The sequence below is a fragment of the Hyperolius riggenbachi genome, chromosome 6 (assembly GCF_040937935.1).
Source record: "Hyperolius riggenbachi isolate aHypRig1 chromosome 6, aHypRig1.pri, whole genome shotgun sequence".
Taxonomy (NCBI): Eukaryota; Metazoa; Chordata; class Amphibia; order Anura; family Hyperoliidae; genus Hyperolius; species Hyperolius riggenbachi.
Genome location: NC_090651.1, coordinates 196945796 through 196967875, shown reverse-complemented (window position 1 = coordinate 196967875; position 22080 = coordinate 196945796). Strand labels below are relative to the sequence as shown.

The following is a 22080-nucleotide window of genomic DNA, read 5'->3' as shown; positions in this document are numbered from 1 at the left end:
TGAGCACAGTTACTGTATTTTATTAGCGCTTCTGCCTTGAATTGGCACACTGCAAAGCTTGCAGCAATTTTAAGTGAGATCGAGGAAATTGCACTGCAAGTTAACCAGGCTCATTTTTGCTTTCCTAATGGTCTGTTATGTAATTGTATCACAGAATATATTGGTGATATATAAATATTGTGTATTGTTTGGAAATTGGTAGACCCTGTCTGAGAGAGAGGAGCAGTTGTGTTGGCCATATGCTTGTTCCCTATAGATATTCCCTGATTTCTATACTAGTTGAGGAAGATCAGTAAAGGCCTCACAAACTCACCTGATTTCTAAAAGAAGTCTGAGCAGAATCTATGGATTCTGCTGCTACAGTCACTTTTAGTTTATGCCGTTTATGCATCCTTCACACTGCACAAATATAATTTTATGCATAGTTTTTTTCCCAACACACTGTCACTTATGATATAACAAGATGCGTTACATCGCAGTGCAGGCAATCGCACACTGTCCTGTGAACTGTAACATGACGGATCACACATTGGGTTTGATTCACAAACCCGTGATAGATATCACGGCCGTGATATGCTTAGCGCGTAAGTAAATTAACTTTCCCCGTTCATGCGCTAACCCATATTTTAGCGGGTGAACGGGGAAGTTAATACGTGCAAACCTTTACTTTTATGCACACAAACCTGTACACGCGCTAACCCGCATGCTAAGCATATCACGGCCGTGATATCATTTATCACAGCTTCGTGAATCAAGCCCATTATGTGCTGTACATCAGATCTGACAGCACCATACATAGGTCCATAGGCAATAGACGTGTTCTCCGTAGTTATCTCCGAGGAGATAATATTCATATTCTCTTTAAAATAACTTTTCACCAATTTACAATTGAAAAAGTACCAAAAGGTTGATGAAGAAAGTACTATCAAAATTATTCTTAGTATTTTATGACAAGGTGTGAAAATCAAAACCAGAAGAAAACTCGGGAGAAAAAGTGAATTGCATATGGGCCATAGTGAAATACAACAATACTACCAATCAGATATAGTAAGTAACTGACACCAGTTATAAAATGTACATACACAGCATTCAAATATTAACAATTAATTATAAAGATTTGTACAGGCAAACTTTGGTTTTGGATAACATTTTAGTAAGATGGCTTTTTGCTCCTTTGTTGCCCTTATACACTCCTAGGAGTTCTGGTTCACAATGAGCTTGCTGGGTATTCTGTAACTCTGGGTGCTTCAAGTCCTACCCCACAGAGCCACATTAATCCATGCCATGCACTGATGAGGATAAACCAATCTGAAACAGTATGCATGTTGAATTACTGTGGCTCTGCACAATTAACAAGTGGACACATCATTACATTCTAGCGCTTCTGGAGGTGGGGTTAGCTTACAGGGACAACAAATGATGATTTGCATATCCAGCAGTGGTGCATCGTGGGAGACATCATATGCTCACTTCAATTTGAATAATCGCAAATACCTTCTGTTTTAAGAAGGTAAACTTTGGTTTTTAATAATATTTTAGTAAGAGGCCTTTTTGCTTCCTTGTAGCCCCTTACACACTCCTAGGAGTTTTTGTTCACCATGTGCTTGCTGGTTAATCTGTACAATAGACCTGAACAGTTCCTGGGCATGGAAAGCAGGAGTGCCTTTCCAGCATAAGGGCACTTGGATACAAAATATGACTTCATCAAAGTTGGCTTTGTCTTGCTGGTGATGTGTAGCTTCAGGCTATAAAATGAATTACTGATAATGATATGTTTGTAGCTCCAGAGCTGTAGGCTTTTCAGCTCTATTCCATTAAACTCAAAACCCAATGTCATAAGATTTATGACATGTCTCAACATCTGAGAGGTGTAACTGGGCCTTCTAAGTGTGTTACTTCATAACTTGCTTGAAGCAGATAGTGAGTGGACAGTGCAGAGGCATCTCACTTACATCTCATGTCTAGCGTAATCTTCAGTATCAGTCAAGATGACAAACTTCCCTTTCCTGGATTTGATGATGAAAGGTAATCGATACAGGTGAATGTGAGCGAGAAGGGTGATCCTATACATCCAGAATGTCAGACAAAGCAAAGGAATAGAGTAAGATAATCCTACACCTAACCAGCCAGTTTTACTGCAGCTGCCTCACTGCAACACTCCAAGACTTTGTGGATTACATACCAATTCTAAACTGTTTCTGAGTATAAATACACCTGCGGTTTAAAAATTCCTTAAAGAGACTCTGTAACAAATTGTTTATCTTTATTTCTTCTATGCTATAAGTTCCTATGCCTTTTCTAATGTGGTCTGGCTTACTGCAGCTTTTCCTAATTGCACAGTAGCTGTGTTATCTCTGTTATATGATCTAATCTTCTCTCTATAGTCGGCACAGTCAGGCTGAGGCAGTCAGACTGGAATGTGCAGGGCTGCTTGTGATTAGCTAGAAGCTGTACACACCCCCTGCAGGCTCTGTGTGACTAACACACTCTGCTTAGCTGAGCCTATTAGAAGCTGGTTAGTTTGTTTGTAAACACTGCCTAAAACTGGCAATTACAAGCCAGGTTTGCAGCAGAGAATGGCAGAAACAGCACAGAGGGGACCAGGAGCACATAATGAATAGAATGGTATGCTTTTTATTGTAAGAATTTCAGAGTACAGATTCTCTTTAAGGCCCAGTGCACACCAAAAACCTCTAGCAGATCCGCAAGAGGTATTTGAAGCAGATTTCAGAGCGATTCTATGCATGTTTAGAGACGTTTTCTAAACATGCCTAGCGTTTTTTGGAGTGTTTTTGTGTAGCAGATTACAAATATTGTTACAGTAAAGCTGTTACTGAACAGCTTCTGTAACAAAAACGCCTGAAAACCGCTCTGATGTAGGGTTTTTCAGGGCTGTTTTCCACTTTCCTATACTTTAACATTGAGGCAGAAACGCCTCAGAAATCTAAAAAATGCTGCAGCCCTCGAGTTTGCGTTTGTGGAAAAAACAAGCCACTCTGGTGTGCACCATCCCATTCACTTTCATTAGCCAAGCGGTTTTCCCCCCTGCAAGCGTTTTAAAAAACGCTTCAAAACCGCTGTGGTGTGCTCCAGCCCTAACTTCTTAAAGCCAAAAATTAGGTTATTTTCAAAGTTTAGAAAAGGTTAAAATCTTTCTTGTTTTTTTTATTGCAGTTGTTGTTCCCATCCTGAAAATTTGTTACACTTTCTGTAATTTTTTTTGCAAAAAGAGTCATCAATCCATCTATATCAGATGGAATGGGTAGACCCTGGCTAATAACGTGCAGCAGGATAGGGATGGTTTAAAGGACAACTGTAGTGAGAGGGATATGGAGGCTGTCATGTTTATTTCCTTTTAAGCCATACCAGTTGCCTGGCAGCCCTGCTAATCCTTTGCCTTTAATACTTTTAGCCACAGACCCCTGAACAAGCATGCAGCAGATCAGGTGTTTCTGACATTATTGTCAGAGCTGACAAGATAAGCTGCATGCTGGTTTCTGGTGTGATTCAGACACTACTGCAGCCAAATAGATCAGCAAGTCTGCCAGGCAACTGGTATTGTTTAAAAGGAGATAAATATGGCAACTTTCATATTCTTCTCACTTCACTTGTCCTTTAATGCTGGGAATACACAATTTTTTGGCAGATAGGTGGCTCGATAGATAATTTCCAATAGGTCCGATCTGATTTCGATCGTTTTTCTGATTGATTTTCTCATGGACGTGAATAGAAATCAATCAGAAAAACGATCAGAAAATTGATCAGCTAGTAAATCTGCAAAAAAAAAAAAAAAAATCCCTGTGTACACAGACTAGACTGAATTTGGCTGACACAGCAATTCAGGGATGTCTCCTCAAGAACCAAGTATGTGTATAGGTGTCTGCGGCCAGATCATTAAAGGAAACGCCAGGCAATCTATGCTACCCCCAGATCTACTTACCCGGGGCTTCCTCCAGCCCCTTGCAACCAACATGTCCCTCGTCACAGCTCCGCTCCCAGCCGCTGGCTCTGGGTCCCCGTCGGTGCAGAGGCCGACCTGCGAGGTCGTCCTCCATTTCGCATGCGCAAGCACCTCTGTCTGTCGTGTCACTCGCATGTGGGCTGGTATGTTCTGCGCAGGTGCAGTAGTTCTGCACTTACGCAGAACACTCCAGCCCACGTGTGTGTGATTGACAGCGGTGACTCACTAACAGGGATATTAGCATATGCCAGAGACTTTTGTAAGGCTTTAGCTGACACTCTAGAATTCTTCTTCACCTCATTGAGCATTCTGTGCTGTGCTCTTGCAGTCATCTTTACAGGAAGGCCACTCCTAGGGAGAGTAGCAGCAGTGCTGAACGTTCTCCATTTATATATAATTTGTCTTACCGTAGACTGATGAACAGCAAGGCTTTTGGAGATACTTTTATAACCCTTTCCAGCTTTATGCAAGTCAAAATTCTTAATCATAGATCTTCTGAGAGCTCTTTTGTGTGAGGCATCATTCACATCAGGCAATGCTTCTTGGGGAAAGCAAACCCAAAACTGGCGCATGTTTTTTATAGGACAGGACAGCTGTAACCAACACCTCCAATCTCATCTCATTGATTGGACTCCAGCTGGCTAACACCTCACTCCAATTAGCTCTTGGAGATGTCATTAGTCTAGGGGTTCGCATACTTTTTCCACCTGCACTATGAATGTTTACATGGTGTGTTTTATAAAAACATGGAAACATTTATTTATTTGTGAGATATTAGTTTAAACAGACTGTGATTGTCTTTTATTTTGACTTAGATGATGATCAGATCAGATTTTTATGAACAATTTGTGCAGAAATCCATATAGTTCCAAAGGGTTCACATACTTTTTACTGCTATTGTATATAAAGTGGAACAAAATCAGTTAGCCACAGCTTTATAAACTTTATGGACAAAATAAATAAATAAATCTTCATAACAATTTTTAAATAACCTAAAAAAACTGAAATTGACAAGTTGGTTTTTACTTTGCAGGGAGCATTGAAGAGGTTAAGCCTCAGTGTTTACTGTATGGGGAGAGCTACCTAGGCAGAGCTCTTGAAGTCTATTCACAGCTGCTGATGAGGTCTAATTAGAAACTTTAACCTGGCTAAACAAGCATAGGAACACAGAGCAATTGATTTGTTGTTCACATAAATCGGAAGCGCTATCGCAAGCGCGGAGCGATTTATACTGTCATTTTTACAGCGCATTCCCCAGTGCTTTTCACGTAGAAAAGCACTTTTCCAAGCGCTTTTGCTCAGCGATGATTTAAACCGGAAATAAATAAATACAATGTATTTATTCATTTATTTTATTTATTTATTCTTAAAGGGCTTGGGAAATCGAGATACAAATCGCTTTTTCAAGCACTTTGCGATTTCCCTATACCTTCCATTGAGTTAAAGCACTCAGAAAATGGTACATGTAGCCCATTTGTGATTTCAATAAAATATAAACACTTACATGTGAACACTGTCATAGGAAATCATTACACAAGCATTTTGAGGGCGATTTGCAAAATTGCCAGCACTTAAAAAAATCAGCAAATGCTGATAGTGTGAACAAGCCCTTAGGGCTGGAACCCACAGGAGCGCTTTTGGCAGCGTTTTGGCAGCACTGCGATACGCTAGCAGTTTGCCAAAACGCTGGGCTAATGTTAATGGATGGGGCAACTTCCACAGGAGCGTTTGCGTTTCCCAGAAACGCAAACGCAGGACCTGCAGCATTTTGGGAGCGTTAGCGCTTCAATGTAAAGTATTGAAACGCTAGCAGAAACGCTCAGCAAAACCTAAACTGAGCGGTTTTGCTAGTGTTTTGCGGTTCAGCACACTGTAAACAAAATGAAAAATAATTCACAGGACCAATCAGGATAAAAACGCAAAACGCTAGGCACCCGCTGGGGAAAAAAATACAATGTTGCAAAACACGACCAAAAACGCGCATGAATCCGCTTGCAAACCGCTCAGACAAAACGCTAGCGGTTGCGTTTTGCGTTTGCGGTTTTCAGTGGGTTCCAGGCCTTAGAGTTTGGGTCCGCTTTAATTCAGATCTGTACATACGTACTGATAAATTTAGTCCCCAAAGGTAAACTGCCCTTCTGAAATGGGGTCAGTTGGGAACAATGACAAAGCACATAGTTTCCTTTCTTACCCCTCTTGCTGAACAGCAGTCCATTGTGAGCTGCGTTGTCATCGATTCTTCCTCCCTATATTATCTTCACATCTTGGGCTTAATTCACTAAACCGTGATATGACAAATAGCACACCTTATCAAAGATATCACACCTTATCAAAGTTAACATGCCTTATCAGAGTAGCATAGCGAGCTCTACAAACCCGCAAGGGCTCAGGGCAGGATGAGAGCCATTGCCAATTAGCAGGCATAAGTTTGTAACGCTCGATATGCTACTCTGATAAGGTGTGGTAACTTTGATAAGATGTGCCATCTTTGATAAGGTGTACTATTTGTCATATCACGGTTTCGTGAATCAAGCCCCTTAAGTGGTCTGTATGCAGTTGTGTAGAAAAGTGTTGCACTAGGACTCTGTGGGTGACGGTTATTGAACACACACACATACACATATATACAGTATATATATACAGGATCTTCTCAAAAAATTAGCATATTGTGATAAAGTTCATTATTTTCTGTAATGTACTGATAAACATTAGACTTTCATATATTTTAGATTCAAATACACACAACTGAAGTAGTTCAAGCCTTTTATTGTTTTAATATTGATGATTTTGGCATACAGCTCATGAAAACCCAAATTTCCTATTTTAAAAAATTAGCATATTTCATCCGACCAATAGAAGAAAAGTGTTTTTAAAACAAAAAAAGTCAACCTTCAAATAATCATGTTCAGTTATGCACTCAATACTTGGTCGGGAATCCTTTTTCAGAAATGACTGCTTCAATGCGGCGTGGCATGGAGGCAATCAGCCTGTGGCACTGCTACAGTTGGGCTACAGTTGTGTGTATTTGAATCTAAAATCTAAAAGTCTAATGTTTATGAGTACATTACAGAAAATAATGAACTTTTTCACAATATGCTAATTTTTTGAGAAGATCCTGTATAAATTATATTATTATTTAAAAAAATAAATTATATATTATAATAAGTATAATTTAATATGTGTATCTAAATTGATATATTAGAAGGAAGGATTCACTGTTTACACAGATTAGTTTATGATATGATTACTACTTACACAGTGCTTGCCAGTCACACTTATAGGCTGATTAACCTCTAGATTGAGTCTCTGCCACTAAGCAGGGGTTGATCTGCATTGCCAAGTGGCCACACGTGTTGCTCAGCTGGCATGGGTCGGATCGGTGCCAAACACAGGAACTGGCTCAATCACTTTAGAAATCTCAATCCTCTTCTGAGGGAGTTTGAGAAACCCATTTTCTGTTAGAGTCTTATAATAATGAAACATGAGTCTCTTGTTATTTTACATGCCAGTATAGGTTTTACAGGTAACAAGGCAAATGAAGAACTTTGTTCTTTCTAATTTCCCCCGTTTTCTTTTAAAAAATTAGTTATTAAATGATCACATACTCTCCAACATTTCTTATATAAATAGGTACAAAACTGGAAAATAAATGGCAGTTTCCTCAAACATGGTATATAACTTGTTTGGATGGAGCAATAACACAGTTAAAAGATAAATTGGGTGTAAAGCAGGGATGAGCAGAAACGACACCAGAGCGAATGTACGCATCGTAGTTCGCATCTACGCATCGTAGTTCGTAGGTGAAGTTTCAAAACTACGCTTACGAATTTACGCGTAGCAAAGTACTGTTACGCGTGAACTACGAATGCGTTACTCGCATCTAATTTTCTGCGTGCGATTGTATGCTTACAAATTTACGCATTGGAAAGGGGAATGTACGCATAGAAGAGTTTCCAGTATAAGCATTAAAAAGTGAATTAATGCGTAAAATGATCTGCATACGGGCATAAGCATCCGCATACACTACGCTTCGTGCTACGTGTAATTGTGTATTTTAACGCGTAGTCTACGAAATGCATACGAAGCGAATATTTGATTTCGAAGCCGTAGTTTGGCGAAGCATAATTGCGTAAAACTACACGTAGTTCCAGCGTAGTGAAGTTGGCTGACTACAACCATCCCTGGTGTTAAGCTAGGTGTTTCTTTTTTGTCCTTAAAGAGTAACTGTCAGGCTGCAGAAGCTAATTTAAACCTCTATTCTCCTGTGTTAAACAGTTTAGAAGGAAGCCCAAAAGCAATTAGTGAAGATAAAAATCTCAGTTACCTTTGATGTGTGCTTATCAGCAAGTCTGTTATTCTTAAGAAGACGCAAGCCGCATACCATACTGCAAAGCATTCTGGGGCTCTCCCCTCGGCTGCTAATGAGACGTTACAGCAGCTTGTAATTGAGTAGCACTGATAAATCTCGGGCAGAGTACACTGCAGGAGTCAGCTATTGTTCCTAGCCACATGGCTCATTAATATTCACTGCACACTGTGTTATTCAAGTACAAGCTTATCTGTGATCAGGAAGCAGGCAGGACATGACGACACATTTGACAGAAAAACATGGAGCCTGCCATGAGCTGTCAGGAGCATCATTCTCTGCATATACTATATACAAATTCTGTGAAATCCAAACGTGGACAGTGAAATGCATATGTAATGTAAGTACAGCCAATCTTTAGCTACTGATATATGTGTTTATTTTCTCTGAGACCTTATACCTAACAGCTCCTCTTTAACTGGCCAATGTTCTACCTCAAGCTCCATCCCACTACACCCAAGCTCCACGCATGAAAGTACAATTCAAAGATCTTCCCCTAAAACATCTGACATACCCTTTTACCAAAGAGACTGTGTGATTGTGATCATGCCCTGCCTGATAGTCTGGTATTTGCCTGTTTTGGACTGTATATTTGTGATGGACTATGGTCTGCCACATATATCTATAGACTGTGGTGAACTGAATATACTCTCTGCTATACACTGTGGGATGTATTTTTATTTTACTATGCTCATTATTCCCTCCCCCTCGTGGATTACATGCCCTGCGGAATGGGACTGTATATTGCATGACCGAGTCTATACTTGTGTTTATCTGTGGTCTGCTGCATATGCTAATAGACTGTGTTTAACTATATATATGACCCCTACACTCTGGCTTCAAGAAGCATCACAGCTGTGAAAAAGCCCTTGTCCGGAATTGTGATGACCTGCTCATAGACTGAGGAGTGTTCCATCCTGATACTGTTTGATCTCTCAGCGACTTTTGATACAGGTTGGCTGCCTCTGAAGTATCGCTGAAAAATCATCTAAAAAGACGGTTTGACATACCACTGCTATGCTGATGACACCCAGCTATATTTGTCATTCAAACCTGACATGACAGTCCCCATTCCAAAAAACAAACAAACACATGATTACCTGAGCTTCAGGAGTGGATGAATGAAAACTGGCTTAGGGCCTTTTTCCACTACCCTGCGACTTGCGATTTGCTTCTAATCGCAAATCGCAAGGTACATTAAACTAATGGAAACTGCAGCAGCAATTTCCATTAGGGCTCTTTTCCACTATGAAATGCGATTGCGATCACGATTGCGATCGCAATCGCGTTTCAATTTCCACCATGCGATTGCGATTGAGCTACTATATTCATTATAGTCCAGCTCAATCGCATACAAAACGCGGCAGGACGACGATTGCGCTTTGACCAAAATCGCATCGCAATCGGATCGCACTAATGGAAAATGCTGCTGCAGTTTCCATTAGTTTAATGTACCTTGCGATTTGCGATCAGAAGCAAATCGCAAATCGCAGGCTAGTGGAAAAAGGCCCTTAGTGCGATCCGATTGCGATGCGATTTTGGTCAAAGCACAATCGTCGTCCTGCCGCGTTTTGTATGCGATTGAGCTGTACTATAATGAGTATAGTAGCTCAATCGCAATCGCATGGTGGAAATTGAAACGCGCGATCGCATTTCATAGTGGAAAAGAGCCCTTAACTAATTGCTGACAAAACTGAGGATCTTGACATTGGAGGTTAGTGCTTAACAGCAAAGCAGCTCCAAGCACAGTCAATACCATTAAGGGTAGGGAACTCATATCTTATTAGCTCCAACACTGTGCGCAGCTTGAGTTTACTGATTGATGGGAAATTAAACTTCAGGAATCAAATTTCAGGTTTTGTGAAACATTCCTTCTTTCACCTAAAGAATATTGCACAAATTAAGCATCTCATTCCTTTTAGAGGCTCTTCTAACCCTAGTTCACTCCTTCATCATATCATGGATGGACTATTGCAATGCCCTCTATGCAGGCCTTCCAAATAAAGACCTACACCGCCTGCAGCTAGTACACAATGCTGCCACAAGACTGTTGTGTTGTGCTGCCAGCCCTGCCATTGCCGCATAACACTAATCCTTTGCTCACTACACTGGCTACCCATAAAATGGAGAATCCTTTTCAAAATTGTCATTGTAACATTCAAATTCCTACACGTCCTAGGCCCAGGATACCCGAAGGGTTTGTTGCAACTGCGTCACACCTCCCACAACCTAAGATCAAAAACATCCAATAACTTGACCACCCCCAGAGTTCAACTAAAAACCTGTGGAACCAGAGCTTTCTGTCATGCTGCCCCTACTCTGTGGAATGCCTTTCCAATCTTAATCAAGACAGCTTGATATGTTCAACCCTGGACACGTTTAAATGAAAACTGAAAAGCCATCTTTTTAGTAGATATTTATGATCACATAGCTTTTTCCCCTGTACACATCACTATGTACTGATATGAGTCAAGCTTATGCGCTTTGGATCCTACGGCAGAAAAGTACTTTACAAAATGTTCCATTGCTGTTGTTGTTATATATCATACGATGCTCTCTGGGATTGAGGGCCTGTATCACCCATGACTCCCATGCCACCACACACCCCGTTCCTCACCCACACCAGGTCAGAGCTTCTTCGATGGGAACCAAGCAAGGCCCCATACCCAGAAGGCAGGCTCCTGTTCAAGTCTGTCTGGAGCCATGTCCAACAAATTACTGCCTCCGTCCCAAGGCACCGTACAGGCCAGTGGCAGAGGGGCAGTCAAGCAGGTCCTCAGGTGAGGCTAAGGAAAAAAGGTCTTTGGTCAGCATCCTCGCAGTCCTCCTGGCAAACGTCCACTCCATCCCTAGCAAGCTGGAGGAATTGCAGCTCCGCAGTGACAGCTACAAGAGGGACCTCAACAGAAATACAACAGCCTACTGCTTCATGGGAACGTGGCTTCACAACAACATCTCAGAAAATGCCCTACATCTCCCAGCCTTATCCGAGAGACGGCGACACTCCCCTATCCGGGAGAAAGAAAGGAAGCAGCATCTGTTTATACATCACCTCTTCATGGTGCCCTAACACTTCAGTACTAGCCAAGAAATGCACCCCGTAAATCAAACACCTTCTTGTCAACTGCAGGCCAACATATTCACTGATGAAGTTCTCCTACGTCCTTGTTGGCATGTACATTCCACCTGACGGTGAAGTTAAAACTGCCTTGCGCAACCTCAGTAATACCATCTTGCCATGGGAGACGTCCCTACCAGACTCGCTGTTCATTGTTTTGGGGGATTTCAATACTGCCAACTTCCACCAAGACCTGCCATGCTTCCATCAGCACATCAACTGCCCGACTGAGAACCTGAACACCCTCAACCACTGCTACACGGTCCTGAAAGATGCATACAAGGATGTCCCGTGGGCAGCACTTTGGTCCTTTAACCACTGCCTCATCCCGATGATCCCACTTACCTTCCTGGAATCATCTAAACCACTCCAAAAGTCCACAAAACTGTGCTCAATCAAAACTAAGCTTTAACTTCAAGCTTTCTTCGACTGTACTGCCTGAAAGACCCTGAAGTCTTGTCATCTATCCAGATGAGATACCTTGATTCTCCAACCAATTATGGCAACTGCAAAGGTACAAAGAAACCGCAAACAAGTCTGGCAACCAGGAGGGCTACAAGAGGTCAAGAAACCAGGGCTGTGGAGTCGGAGTCGTGGAGTCGGAGTCGTGGAGTCGGGCAATTTTGGGTGCCTGGAGTCGGAGTCGGAGTCGGGAAAAAATGCACCGACTCCGACTCCGACTCCTAATGAATTTGTAACTGTAATTAAAATAGAAAATATGATAAAATGTTCTATTTCTCAGATAATAGTCATTAAAAATAATGTATATATACAGTAATAGCTATGCTTAGTCCACAAAAATAAAACAAACCAATCAAAATTAGTTACTTGTGCTGCTTCAATAAAGCAGTCCCCGTATTTTTAAGGTCAGATATACATATCTGATTGTGACTGTATATATGATGTGTACACAGGAATCTCTTATATATACTAAATAACATCTATGCTGTAAGAATAAAGCCTGATGTGTAGCTGTGTCACTAATAGAGATGGTCAACGAGATGGAAATAATTCTGCATTGATGCTGATTTATGCAAATGTATGCACTCCCTTTGCTGATGAAATCAAATAATTTGATGTGTTATTAAAATTTGGTTTGGTGACTACAAATTAAAGGGTAACTGAGACGGATGAAAAGTAAAGTTTTATACATACCTGGGGCTTCCTCCAGCCCCCTTCAGGCTAATCAGTGCCTCGCTGTCCTCCACCACCCGGATCTTCTGCTATGAGTCCTGGTAATTCAGCCAGTCAGCGCTGTCCGGCCGCATGCCGCTCCCACAGCCAGGAGCATTCTGCACCTGCGCAATAGTGCTGCACAGGTGTAGTATGCTCCTGGCGGCGGAGTGTGTGCATGCGCACTACGCCTGACTGGCTCAAGTACCTGGACTCATAGCAGAAGATCCAGGTGGTGGAGGAGGACAACGAGGGACTGATTATCCTGAAGGCAGCTGGAGGAAGCCCCAGGTATGTATAAAACTTTAATTTCATCTGTCTCAGGTTTACTTTGTTACACAGTAGTACTATACTCTACATATGCACTCCCCACAGAGCTACAGGGAATCCACTGAGAATGCTGTGCACATTGAACACAGAGGTGTTGTCTGTTTACAATCTCCTCATTCCCCTGCAGAGTACCTGCACATCATTCTTACATGTACCCACACTTACATTGCCTAGGGCCTGATAGATGTTCTTTGTTCCGGTTTGTACCTTTTACAAGTACTCTTACCAAGGACTAGTTTTAGTCTAAAGGGAATAAATATAGTAGTCTACATATCCTTCTCACTTCAGTTGTCTTGTAAAATTCCTAAGCGTAGGCAGTTAAGAGACGAATTTCATGTTACATACTTTTAATCAACAAAATTGTAATATGCAAATTAGAGGAGTCGGAGTCGTGGAGTCGGAGTCGGAGTCAGTGGAATCCTAAACTGAGGAGTCGGAGTCGGAGTCGGTGGATTTTTGGACCGACTCCACAGCCTTGCAAGAAACAACCTCAGTCGGGAACTGAGAGTCACCAAAAAGGACAGAATCTTTCCTTAAATGACTCAGGATCTGTTTGTAAAGGGCTCAAGGCTGCAAACAACTACAGTGGGTTGCAAAAGTATTCGGCCCCCTTGAAGTTTTCCACATTTTGTCATATTACTGCCACAAACATGAATCAATTTTATTGGAATTCCACATGAAAGACCAACACAAAGTGGTGTACACATGAGAAGTGGAACGAAAATCATACATGATTCCAAACATTTTTTACAAATAAATAACTGCAGAGTGGTGTGTGCATAATTATTCTGCCCCCTTTGATCTGAGTGCAGTCAGTTGCCTATAGACATTGCCTGATGAGTGCTAATGACTTAATAGAGTGCACCTGTGTGTAATCTAATGTCAGTACAAATACAGCTGCTCTGTGAGGGCCTCAGAGGTTGTCAAAGAGAATATTGGGAGCAGTGAAGTCCAAAAACACACAAGACAGGTCAGGGATAAAGTTATTGAGAAATGTAAAGCATGCTTAGGCTACAAAAAGATTTCCAAAGCCTTGAACATCCCACGGAGCACTGTTCAAGAGATCATTCAGAAATGGAAGGAGTATGGCACAACTGTAAACCTACCAAGACAAGGCCATCCACCTAAACTCACAGGCCGAACAAGGAGAGCGCTGATCAGAAATGTAGTCAAGAGGCCCATGGTGACTCTGGACGAGCTGCAGAGATCTACAGCTCAGGTGGGAGACTCTGTCCATAGGACAACTATTAGTCATGCACTGTACAAAGTTGACCTTTATGGAAGAGTGGCAAGAAGAAAGGCATTGTTAACAGAAAGCATAAGAAGTCCCGTTTGCAGTTTGCCACAAGCCATGTGGGGGACACAGCAACCATGTGGAAGAAGGTGCTCTGGTCAGATAAGATCAAAATTGAACTTTTTGGCCAAAATGCAAAACGCTAGGGGCTTGATTCACAAAGCGGTGATAACCCAGTTATCACGCCTAAAAGACTTTAGGCGTGATGACCTTTTCACCACTGAGTTATCACCGCTTTTTCCTGCTCTTCGCGCGAAGTTACCGCGCGTACGCGCGCAAAGTCCCATAGGGTTTAATGAGAGCTTCGCGCGAAGCGTCGGGTGCTGCGCGCGCACGTACGCGCGGTAACTTCGCGCGAGTTTCTTCTTATCACGCCTAAAGTGAGTTTAGGCGTGATAAGGGGCTTTTCACTGGCGTGCAAACACTTTGCACCGCTTTGTGAATCAAGCCCTATGTGTGGCGGAAAACTAACACTGCACATCACTCTGAACACACCATCCCCACTGTCAAATATGGTGGTGGCAGCATCATGCTCGGGGGTGCATCTCTTCAGCAGGGACAGGGAAGCTGGTCAGAGTTGATGGGAAGATGGATGGAGACAAATACAGGGCAAACTTGGAAGAAAACCTCTTGGAGACTGCAAAAGACTTGAGACTGGGGCGATTGTTCACCTTCCAGCAGGACAATGACCCTAAACATAAAGCCAGGGCAACAATGGAATGGTTTAAAACAAAACATATCTGTGTTAGAATGGCCCAGTCAAAGTCCAGATCTAAATCCAATCGAGAATCTGTGGCAAGATCTGAAAACTGCTGTTCACAGACGCTGTCCATCTAATCTGACTGAGTTGGAGCTGTTTTGCAAAGAAGAATGGGCAAGGATTTCAGTCTCTAGATGTGCAAAGCTGGTAGAGACATACCCTAAAAGACTGGCTTCTATAATTGCAGCAAAAGGTGTGTAACGATGGGTGTCAGCACGCAGAGAGAATCTGATTATTGGTGATCTGCAGTATCACCAAGAATACAGATATATACCTGATTATTGATGACCTGCAGAATCACCGATAATACAGATATATTGCTAACCTCTGGATACCTGAAGCGTGTAAGTGTTTGGTGTAACAGTATGGATTGGACCACCGGGGTAGCAGGTGGTCCAATAAGTAGAAACAGACTCTACTGCAGTCAAGGGCTCCAGGAGGGAGCAGACCTTGACTGGTTTGCAGCAGTGCCCCCTCTGAGGAGCAGGGGACCCCTGCAGGGGGACTGAGCACCCAAGGGGTGGGTGACAGTCAGACAGGTCGGGCAGGCCGGGTCGGCAACACACAGACAGATAAAGTACAAAGACAGAAGGCTGATTCGGTATCCAAGGCAGGCAGAGTTTGGCAACGGAAAATCAGAAGTGCAAGGTACCGAATCAGAGATCAGAGGAGTAGTCAGGAAAGCAATAAGTCATAACAGATATCAAACAATGCCTAGTCTGGGTGTGAGGTCCGTGGTCTCTACACCTTGGAACTAGTCTAATGTATAACAGAATGATAACACAAGTTCCCTAGTCTGGGTGTGAGGTCCGTGTTCTCTACACCCTGGAACTAGTCTGATGTATAACAGAATGATAACACAAGTTCCCTAGTCTGGGTGTGAGGTCCGTGGTCTCTACACCCGGGAACTAGTCTGATGTATAACAGAATGATAACACAAGTTCCCTAGTCTGGGTGTGAGGTCCGTGGTCTCTACACCCTGGAACTAGTCTGATGTATAACAGAATGATAACACAAATTCCCTAGTCTGGGTGTGAGGTCCGTGGTGTCTACAGTATTAAATAAGAGGTTTGCACACCCTGAGCATAGTATGAAGCAGATCTGCTGGGTGCTTGGTACAGTAAGACAGACCCGTGGGGAGGTCCTAAATAACAATGTAACTAGAAAAATACCAGCACACCAATTTTGCTTAGTGAATATATGTATTGACAAAGGCAAAAAATACATACAGCATTAGCAGAAAAAGTTGAAGCACACAGCATAGCAGTTAAACTGGAATGACTGAAACCTTATGCAATCCAGTGAGAGCACAAAACAGACGCAGGAAACATATGTACAAAGTTTAGGTTGCTAGACAAGTAGCAGCAAGTGATGTGTATAATATAGTATTTGAACAAATGGCTAACAATCCAAAATGTACACACAGTTAACTGCACAGAAAATCACCCTGCATAGTTTACAATGAGAAAAAAGCATCAGAGTTCAAAAAGAGCAAGTAGAGCTACAGGGATGCAGGGGATGCCAAGAAACAAAAAGTGCTCAGAAATCCATTTACCCTGACAGCGCTGTTTCGGAGTGAATACTCCTTCCTCAGAGGGTAGCCAGGTACTGCTGCAGTGAGTGCTGAGCTGTTGGGTGCTTGAACGCACCTTATATACTGCTTCCTATGCCTAATGTGAGCCACCTGGACACCGGGGCCGGCCCTCTGGCATCAATGATGATACGAGGCATGCGTCTCGGCATCATGATGTCACTTCCGGTTCCGGCTGGCATCACATAGTGAGGCAGGCCAACCAGGCAGCCAAAAGGCCACTCCCAAGATGGCCGCCGCACATGTGCAGTGATGCCTGCCGACCAGGAAACAGAAGCTAAGCTAGTGACACAAACAAAAGTACACAAAGTGGAGATTCTTGAGCAAATTCAGTGTCCGATAGCAGTGTCCAGGTGGTTGATAAGATGAAAGCCTAAAACAAAACAAAAATAAGGGAAATTAGTGTGCAGCAGAAATTCTTAAAGGGACATACCCTAATGTTAAAAAGTACTTAAAATTACGCTGGATGCAATACTACACCACAGGGAAAGACAACAGGACTGCGACAGCAAAGTATGCCAGATAATTAACGAAGAAATGGAGACAAATCTACATCCTCATTCATACCATGAGGTGCAATGGAATCTAATTTGTACATCCAGTACAGCTCCCTCTGTAGGAGCTTCTGTTCCAAGTCCCCGCCACGATGCGGGGGTGTAACCACCTCAATCACCCTAAAACGCAGCTGGGACACATTGTGCCCTGCTGTTATGAAGTGCCTAGCAACAGGAGACTCCATCTCACCCCCCCGTATATTGCTCCGGTGCTCACTAATTCTCGAGCGAATCTCACGGGTTGTTTGGCCTACGTACAGCAGGCCACAAGGGCAAATCAGGCAGTACACCACATTTTTTGTGGAACAACTAGCAAAGCATCTAAGCGGGAAACGTTTACCCGAGCGTGGGTGTGGGAGAGAAGCGCCTCTCTGGACGAATCCACACTGTGTACAATGCCCACAAGGAAACATACCCAAAGGGGGAGGCCGATTGGAAAGCCAATTACCTCTTTCTGCTGGTGGTATGGTACTCCTGGCATGTACGAGGGCGTCTCGTAGATTATTGGAACGTTTAAACGCGCAGATTGGTTGTTCCCGGAAAGCGGTGGGTAATGTGGGGTCACTGCCGAGGATGTGCCAGTGTTTCCTGACTATTTTCTGTGCCTGTAAAGAAAGGGGGGAATAGGTTAATACCATTGGAAGTCGAGATGTGTCCTGTCGGGGATTAAATTGCAGAAGAGATGACCTGTCCCTCTTTGCTGCTCTTTGCAAGGCTCTGTCCAGATGCACTGGATCATAACCACGCTCCAAGAAGTGCTCGTACATGGTGCCTGCCTCCTTATAAAAGGATGAGTCATCAGAAGATATCCTTCTGAGGCGCAAGAACTGCCCATAAGGAAGGCCTTTCTTGAGCCTCTGAGGATGATAGCTTCTGGCTGACAGGTAGGTATTTCTGTCGGTGGGTTTGCGATACGGCGAAGTCTGTAACACCCCATCTTGACTTTTGACGAGTACGTCCAAAAAGTGTACATCAGTCCGACTATGCTTGAGAGTAAACGAGATGGTCGGGAAAAACCCGTCCAGATCGTTTTTAAACTGGAGCAATGAATCCTCTGTGCCAGACCAGATGAAAAAGATGTCATCTATGTACCTAAGCCAGCAGAGTGCATGGCCAAGGTACATAGGATGAGGGTACACGAACGATTGTTCAAACCAGTCCATGAATAGATTTGCGTAGCTTGGCGCTACATTGCTACCCATGGCTGTCCCACGCTGCTGTTGGTAAAATACCTCCTCAAAACAAAAGAAATTCCTAGTCAGAACCATGCTGAGCAGTTCCAGGAGGAACTCGGAGAGGGGTGGACTCAAATCCATTTTAATAAACGTGTTGCGAATGACAGCAATGCCCTCTGCATGCGGAATAGAGGTGTAAAGGCTTACCACATCCATAGTGCATAGAAAGATGGGGGAATTGAAAGTTCCAAAACCGGAGATCTTGGAGAGGAAGTCAGTAGTGTCCAGTAGGAAGGAGCGCATACCTGATACCCTAGGGCGGAGAGCCTGATCAAGAAAAACAGCCAATGATTGAAAGACAGACCCGGTGCCCGCCACTATAGGTCTCCCGGGGGGATTCACCAGGGATTTGTGAATTTTAGGAAGTACGTAAAAAAGAGGTGTAAGTGGAAAAGGAGTGATCAAAAAGTCATGAATGCGTTTAGAAATGATGCCAGCCTCGAGAGCGGAAGACAACAGTGTGTCCACGTCCCTTTTGATAGTCATTGTGGGGTTTCCTGTAAGTTTAATATAGACGTCAGTATCATTCAATTGTCTCAAAACCTCCCGTCTGTAGTCAAGTCGATTCATGATCACCGTGGCGCCCCCCTTGTCAGCAGGCTTCACAACCAACTCAGGATCATCACATAGGGATCTGAGTGCTGTATGTTCCTCGACTGTGAGATTAGGGTGTGATTGGCCGCGATTACCGCCGACAAGGCGGACGTCACGCTTGACCATAGCTATAAATGTCTCCACCAGGTGGAGACATTTATAGCTATGGTCAAGCGTGACGTCCGCCTTGTCGGCGGTAATCGCGGCCAATCACACCCTAATCTCACAGTCGAGGAACATACAGCACTCAGATCCCTATGTGATGATCCTGAGTTGGTTGTGAAGCCTGCTGACAAGGGGGGCGCCACGGTGATCATGAATCGACTTGACTACAGACGGGAGGTTTTGAGACAATTGAATGATACTGACGTCTATATTAAACTTACAGGAAACCCCACAATGACTATCAAAAGGGACGTGGACACACTGTTGTCTTCCGCTCTCGAGGCTGGCATCATTTCTAAACGCATTCATGACTTTTTGATCACTCCTTTTCCACTTACACCTCTTTTTTACGTACTTCCTAAAATTCACAAATCCCTGGTGAATCCCCCCGGGAGACCTATAGTGGCGGGCACCGGGTCTGTCTTTCAATCATTGGCTGTTTTTCTTGATCAGGTTCTCCGCCCTAGGGTATCAGGTATGCGCTCCTTCCTACTGGACACTACTGACTTCCTCTCCAAGATCTCCGGTTTTGGAACTTTCAATTCCCCCATCTTTCTATGCACTATGGATGTGGTAAGCCTTTACACCTCTATTCCGCATGCAGAGGGCATTGCTGTCATTCGCAACACGTTTATTAAAATGGATTTGAGTCCACCCCTCTCCGAGTTCCTCCTGGAACTGCTCAGCATGGTTCTGACTAGGAATTTCTTTTGTTTTGAGGAGGTATTTTACCAACAGCAGCGTGGGACAGCCATGGGTAGCAATGTAGCGCCAAGCTACGCAAATCTATTCATGGACTGGTTTGAACAATCGTTCGTGTACCCTCATCCTATGTACCTTGGCCATGCACTCTGCTGGCTTAGGTACATAGATGACATCTTTTTCATCTGGTCTGGCACAGAGGATTCATTGCTCCAGTTTAAAAACGATCTGGACGGGTTTTTCCCGACCATCTCGTTTACTCTCGAGCATAGTCGGACTGATGTACACTTTTTGGACGTACTCGTCAAAAGTCAAGATGGGGTGTTACAGACTTCGCCGTATCGCAAACCCACCGACAGAAATACCTACCTGTCAGCCAGAAGCTATCATCCTCAGAGGCTCAAGAAAGGCCTTCCTTATGGGCAGTTCTTGCGCCTCAGAAGGATATCTTCTGATGACTCATCCTTTTATAAGGAGGCAGGCACCATGTACGAGCACTTCTTGGAGCGTGGTTATGATCCAGTGCATCTGGACAGAGCCTTGCAAAGAGCAGCAAAGAGGGACAGGTCATCTCTTCTGCAATTTAATCCCCGACAGGACACATCTCGACTTCCAATGGTATTAACCTATTCCCCCCTTTCTTTACAGGCACAGAAAATAGTCAGGAAACACTGGCACATCCTCGGCAGTGACCCCACATTACCCACCGCTTTCCGGGAACAACCAATCTGCGCGTTTAAACGTTCCAATAATCTACGAGACGCCCTCGTACATGCCAGGAGTACCATACCACCAGCAGAAAGAGGTAATTGGCTTTCCAATCGGCCTCCCCCTTTGGGTATGTTTCCTTGTGGGCATTGTACACAGTGTGGATTCGTCCAGAGAGGCGCTTCTCTCCCACACCCACGCTCGGGTAAACGTTTCCCGCTTAGATGCTTTGCTAGTTGTTCCACAAAAAATGTGGTGTACTGCCTGATTTGCCCTTGTGGCCTGCTGTACGTAGGCCAAACAACCCGTGAGATTCGCTCGAGAATTAGTGAGCACCGGAGCAATATACGGGGGGGTGAGATGGAGTCTCCTGTTGCTAGGCACTTCATAACAGCAGGGCACAATGTGTCCCAGCTGCGTTTTAGGGTGATTGAGGTGGTTACACCCCCGCATCGTGGCGGGGACTTGGAACAGAAGCTCCTACAGAGGGAGCTGTACTGGATGTACAAATTAGATTCCATTGCACCTCATGGTATGAATGAGGATGTAGATTTGTCTCCATTTCTTCGTTAATTATCTGGCATACTTTGCTGTCGCAGTCCTGTTGTCTTTCCCTGTGGTGTAGTATTGCATCCAGCGTAATTTTAAGTACTTTTTAACATTAGGGTATGTCCCTTTAAGAATTTCTGCTGCACACTAATTTCCCTTATTTTTGTTTTGTTTTAGGCTTTCATCTTATCAACCACCTGGACACTGCTATCGGACACTGAATTTGCTCAAGAATCTCCACTTTGTGTACTTTTGTTTGTGTCACTAGCTTAGCTTCTGTTTCCTGGTCGGCAGGCATCACTGCACATGTGCGGCGGCCATCTTGGGAGTGGCCTTTTGGCTGCCTGGTTGGCCTGCCTCACTATGTGATGCCAGCCGGAACCGGAAGTGACATCATGATGCCGAGACGCATGCCTCGTATCATCATTGATGCCAGAGGGCCGGCCCCGGTGTCCAGGTGGCTCACATTAGGCATAGGAAGCAGTATATAAGGTGCGTTCAAGCACCCAACAGCTCAGCACTCACTGCAGCAGTACCTGGCTACCCTCTGAGGAAGGAGTATTCACTCCGAAACAGCGCTGTCAGGGTAAATGGATTTCTGAGCACTTTTTGTTTCTTGGCATCCCCTGCATCCCTGTAGCTCTACTTGCTCTTTTTGAACTCTGATGCTTTTTTCTCATTGTAAACTATGCAGGGTGATTTTCTGTGCAGTTAACTGTGTGTACATTTTGGATTGTTAGCCATTTGTTCAAATACTATATTATACACATCACTTGCTGCTACTTGTCTAGCAACCTAAACTTTGTACATATGTTTCCTGCGTCTGTTTTGTGCTCTCACTGGATTGCATAAGGTTTCAGTCATTCCAGTTTAACTGCTATGCTGTGTGCTTCAACTTTTTCTGCTAATGCTGTATGTATTTTTTGCCTTTGTCAATACATATATTCACTAAGCAAAATTGGTGTGCTGGTATTTTTCTA

General features: G+C 43.6%; 2 protein-coding genes and 1 long non-coding RNA gene across 6 annotated transcripts in view; 2 read left to right on the top strand and 1 right to left on the bottom strand.

Annotated features, from left to right (window-relative positions):
- Positions 1-22080, top strand: part of ROBO3 (roundabout guidance receptor 3) — a 661476-nt gene that overhangs the window by 392316 nt on the left and 247080 nt on the right. The gene's annotated exons all lie outside the window — the stretch shown is intronic.
- Positions 16563-18602, bottom strand: LOC137522626 (uncharacterized). Its single transcript, XR_011022365.1, has 3 exons — positions 18530-18602; positions 17596-17752; positions 16563-16966 (listed from the first exon to the last, which is right to left on the bottom strand). It is a non-coding gene; the product is annotated as an uncharacterized lncRNA (long non-coding RNA).
- LOC137522625 (uncharacterized) lies at positions 19642-21681 on the top strand. Of its 2 annotated transcripts, XR_011022364.1 has the most exons (3): positions 19642-19714; positions 20492-20648; positions 21278-21681. XR_011022364.1 is itself a non-coding variant. In XM_068242702.1 (2 exons), exons 1-2 carry the CDS (start codon positions 19706-19708, stop codon positions 21319-21321), a joined length of 987 nt encoding a protein of 328 aa, XP_068098803.1. In that variant the 5' UTR covers positions 19679-19705; the 3' UTR covers positions 21322-21681. The 2 variants fall into 2 exon arrangements, 1 of the variants encoding a protein (XP_068098803.1); XM_068242702.1 differs by having other exon boundaries at positions 19679-20648.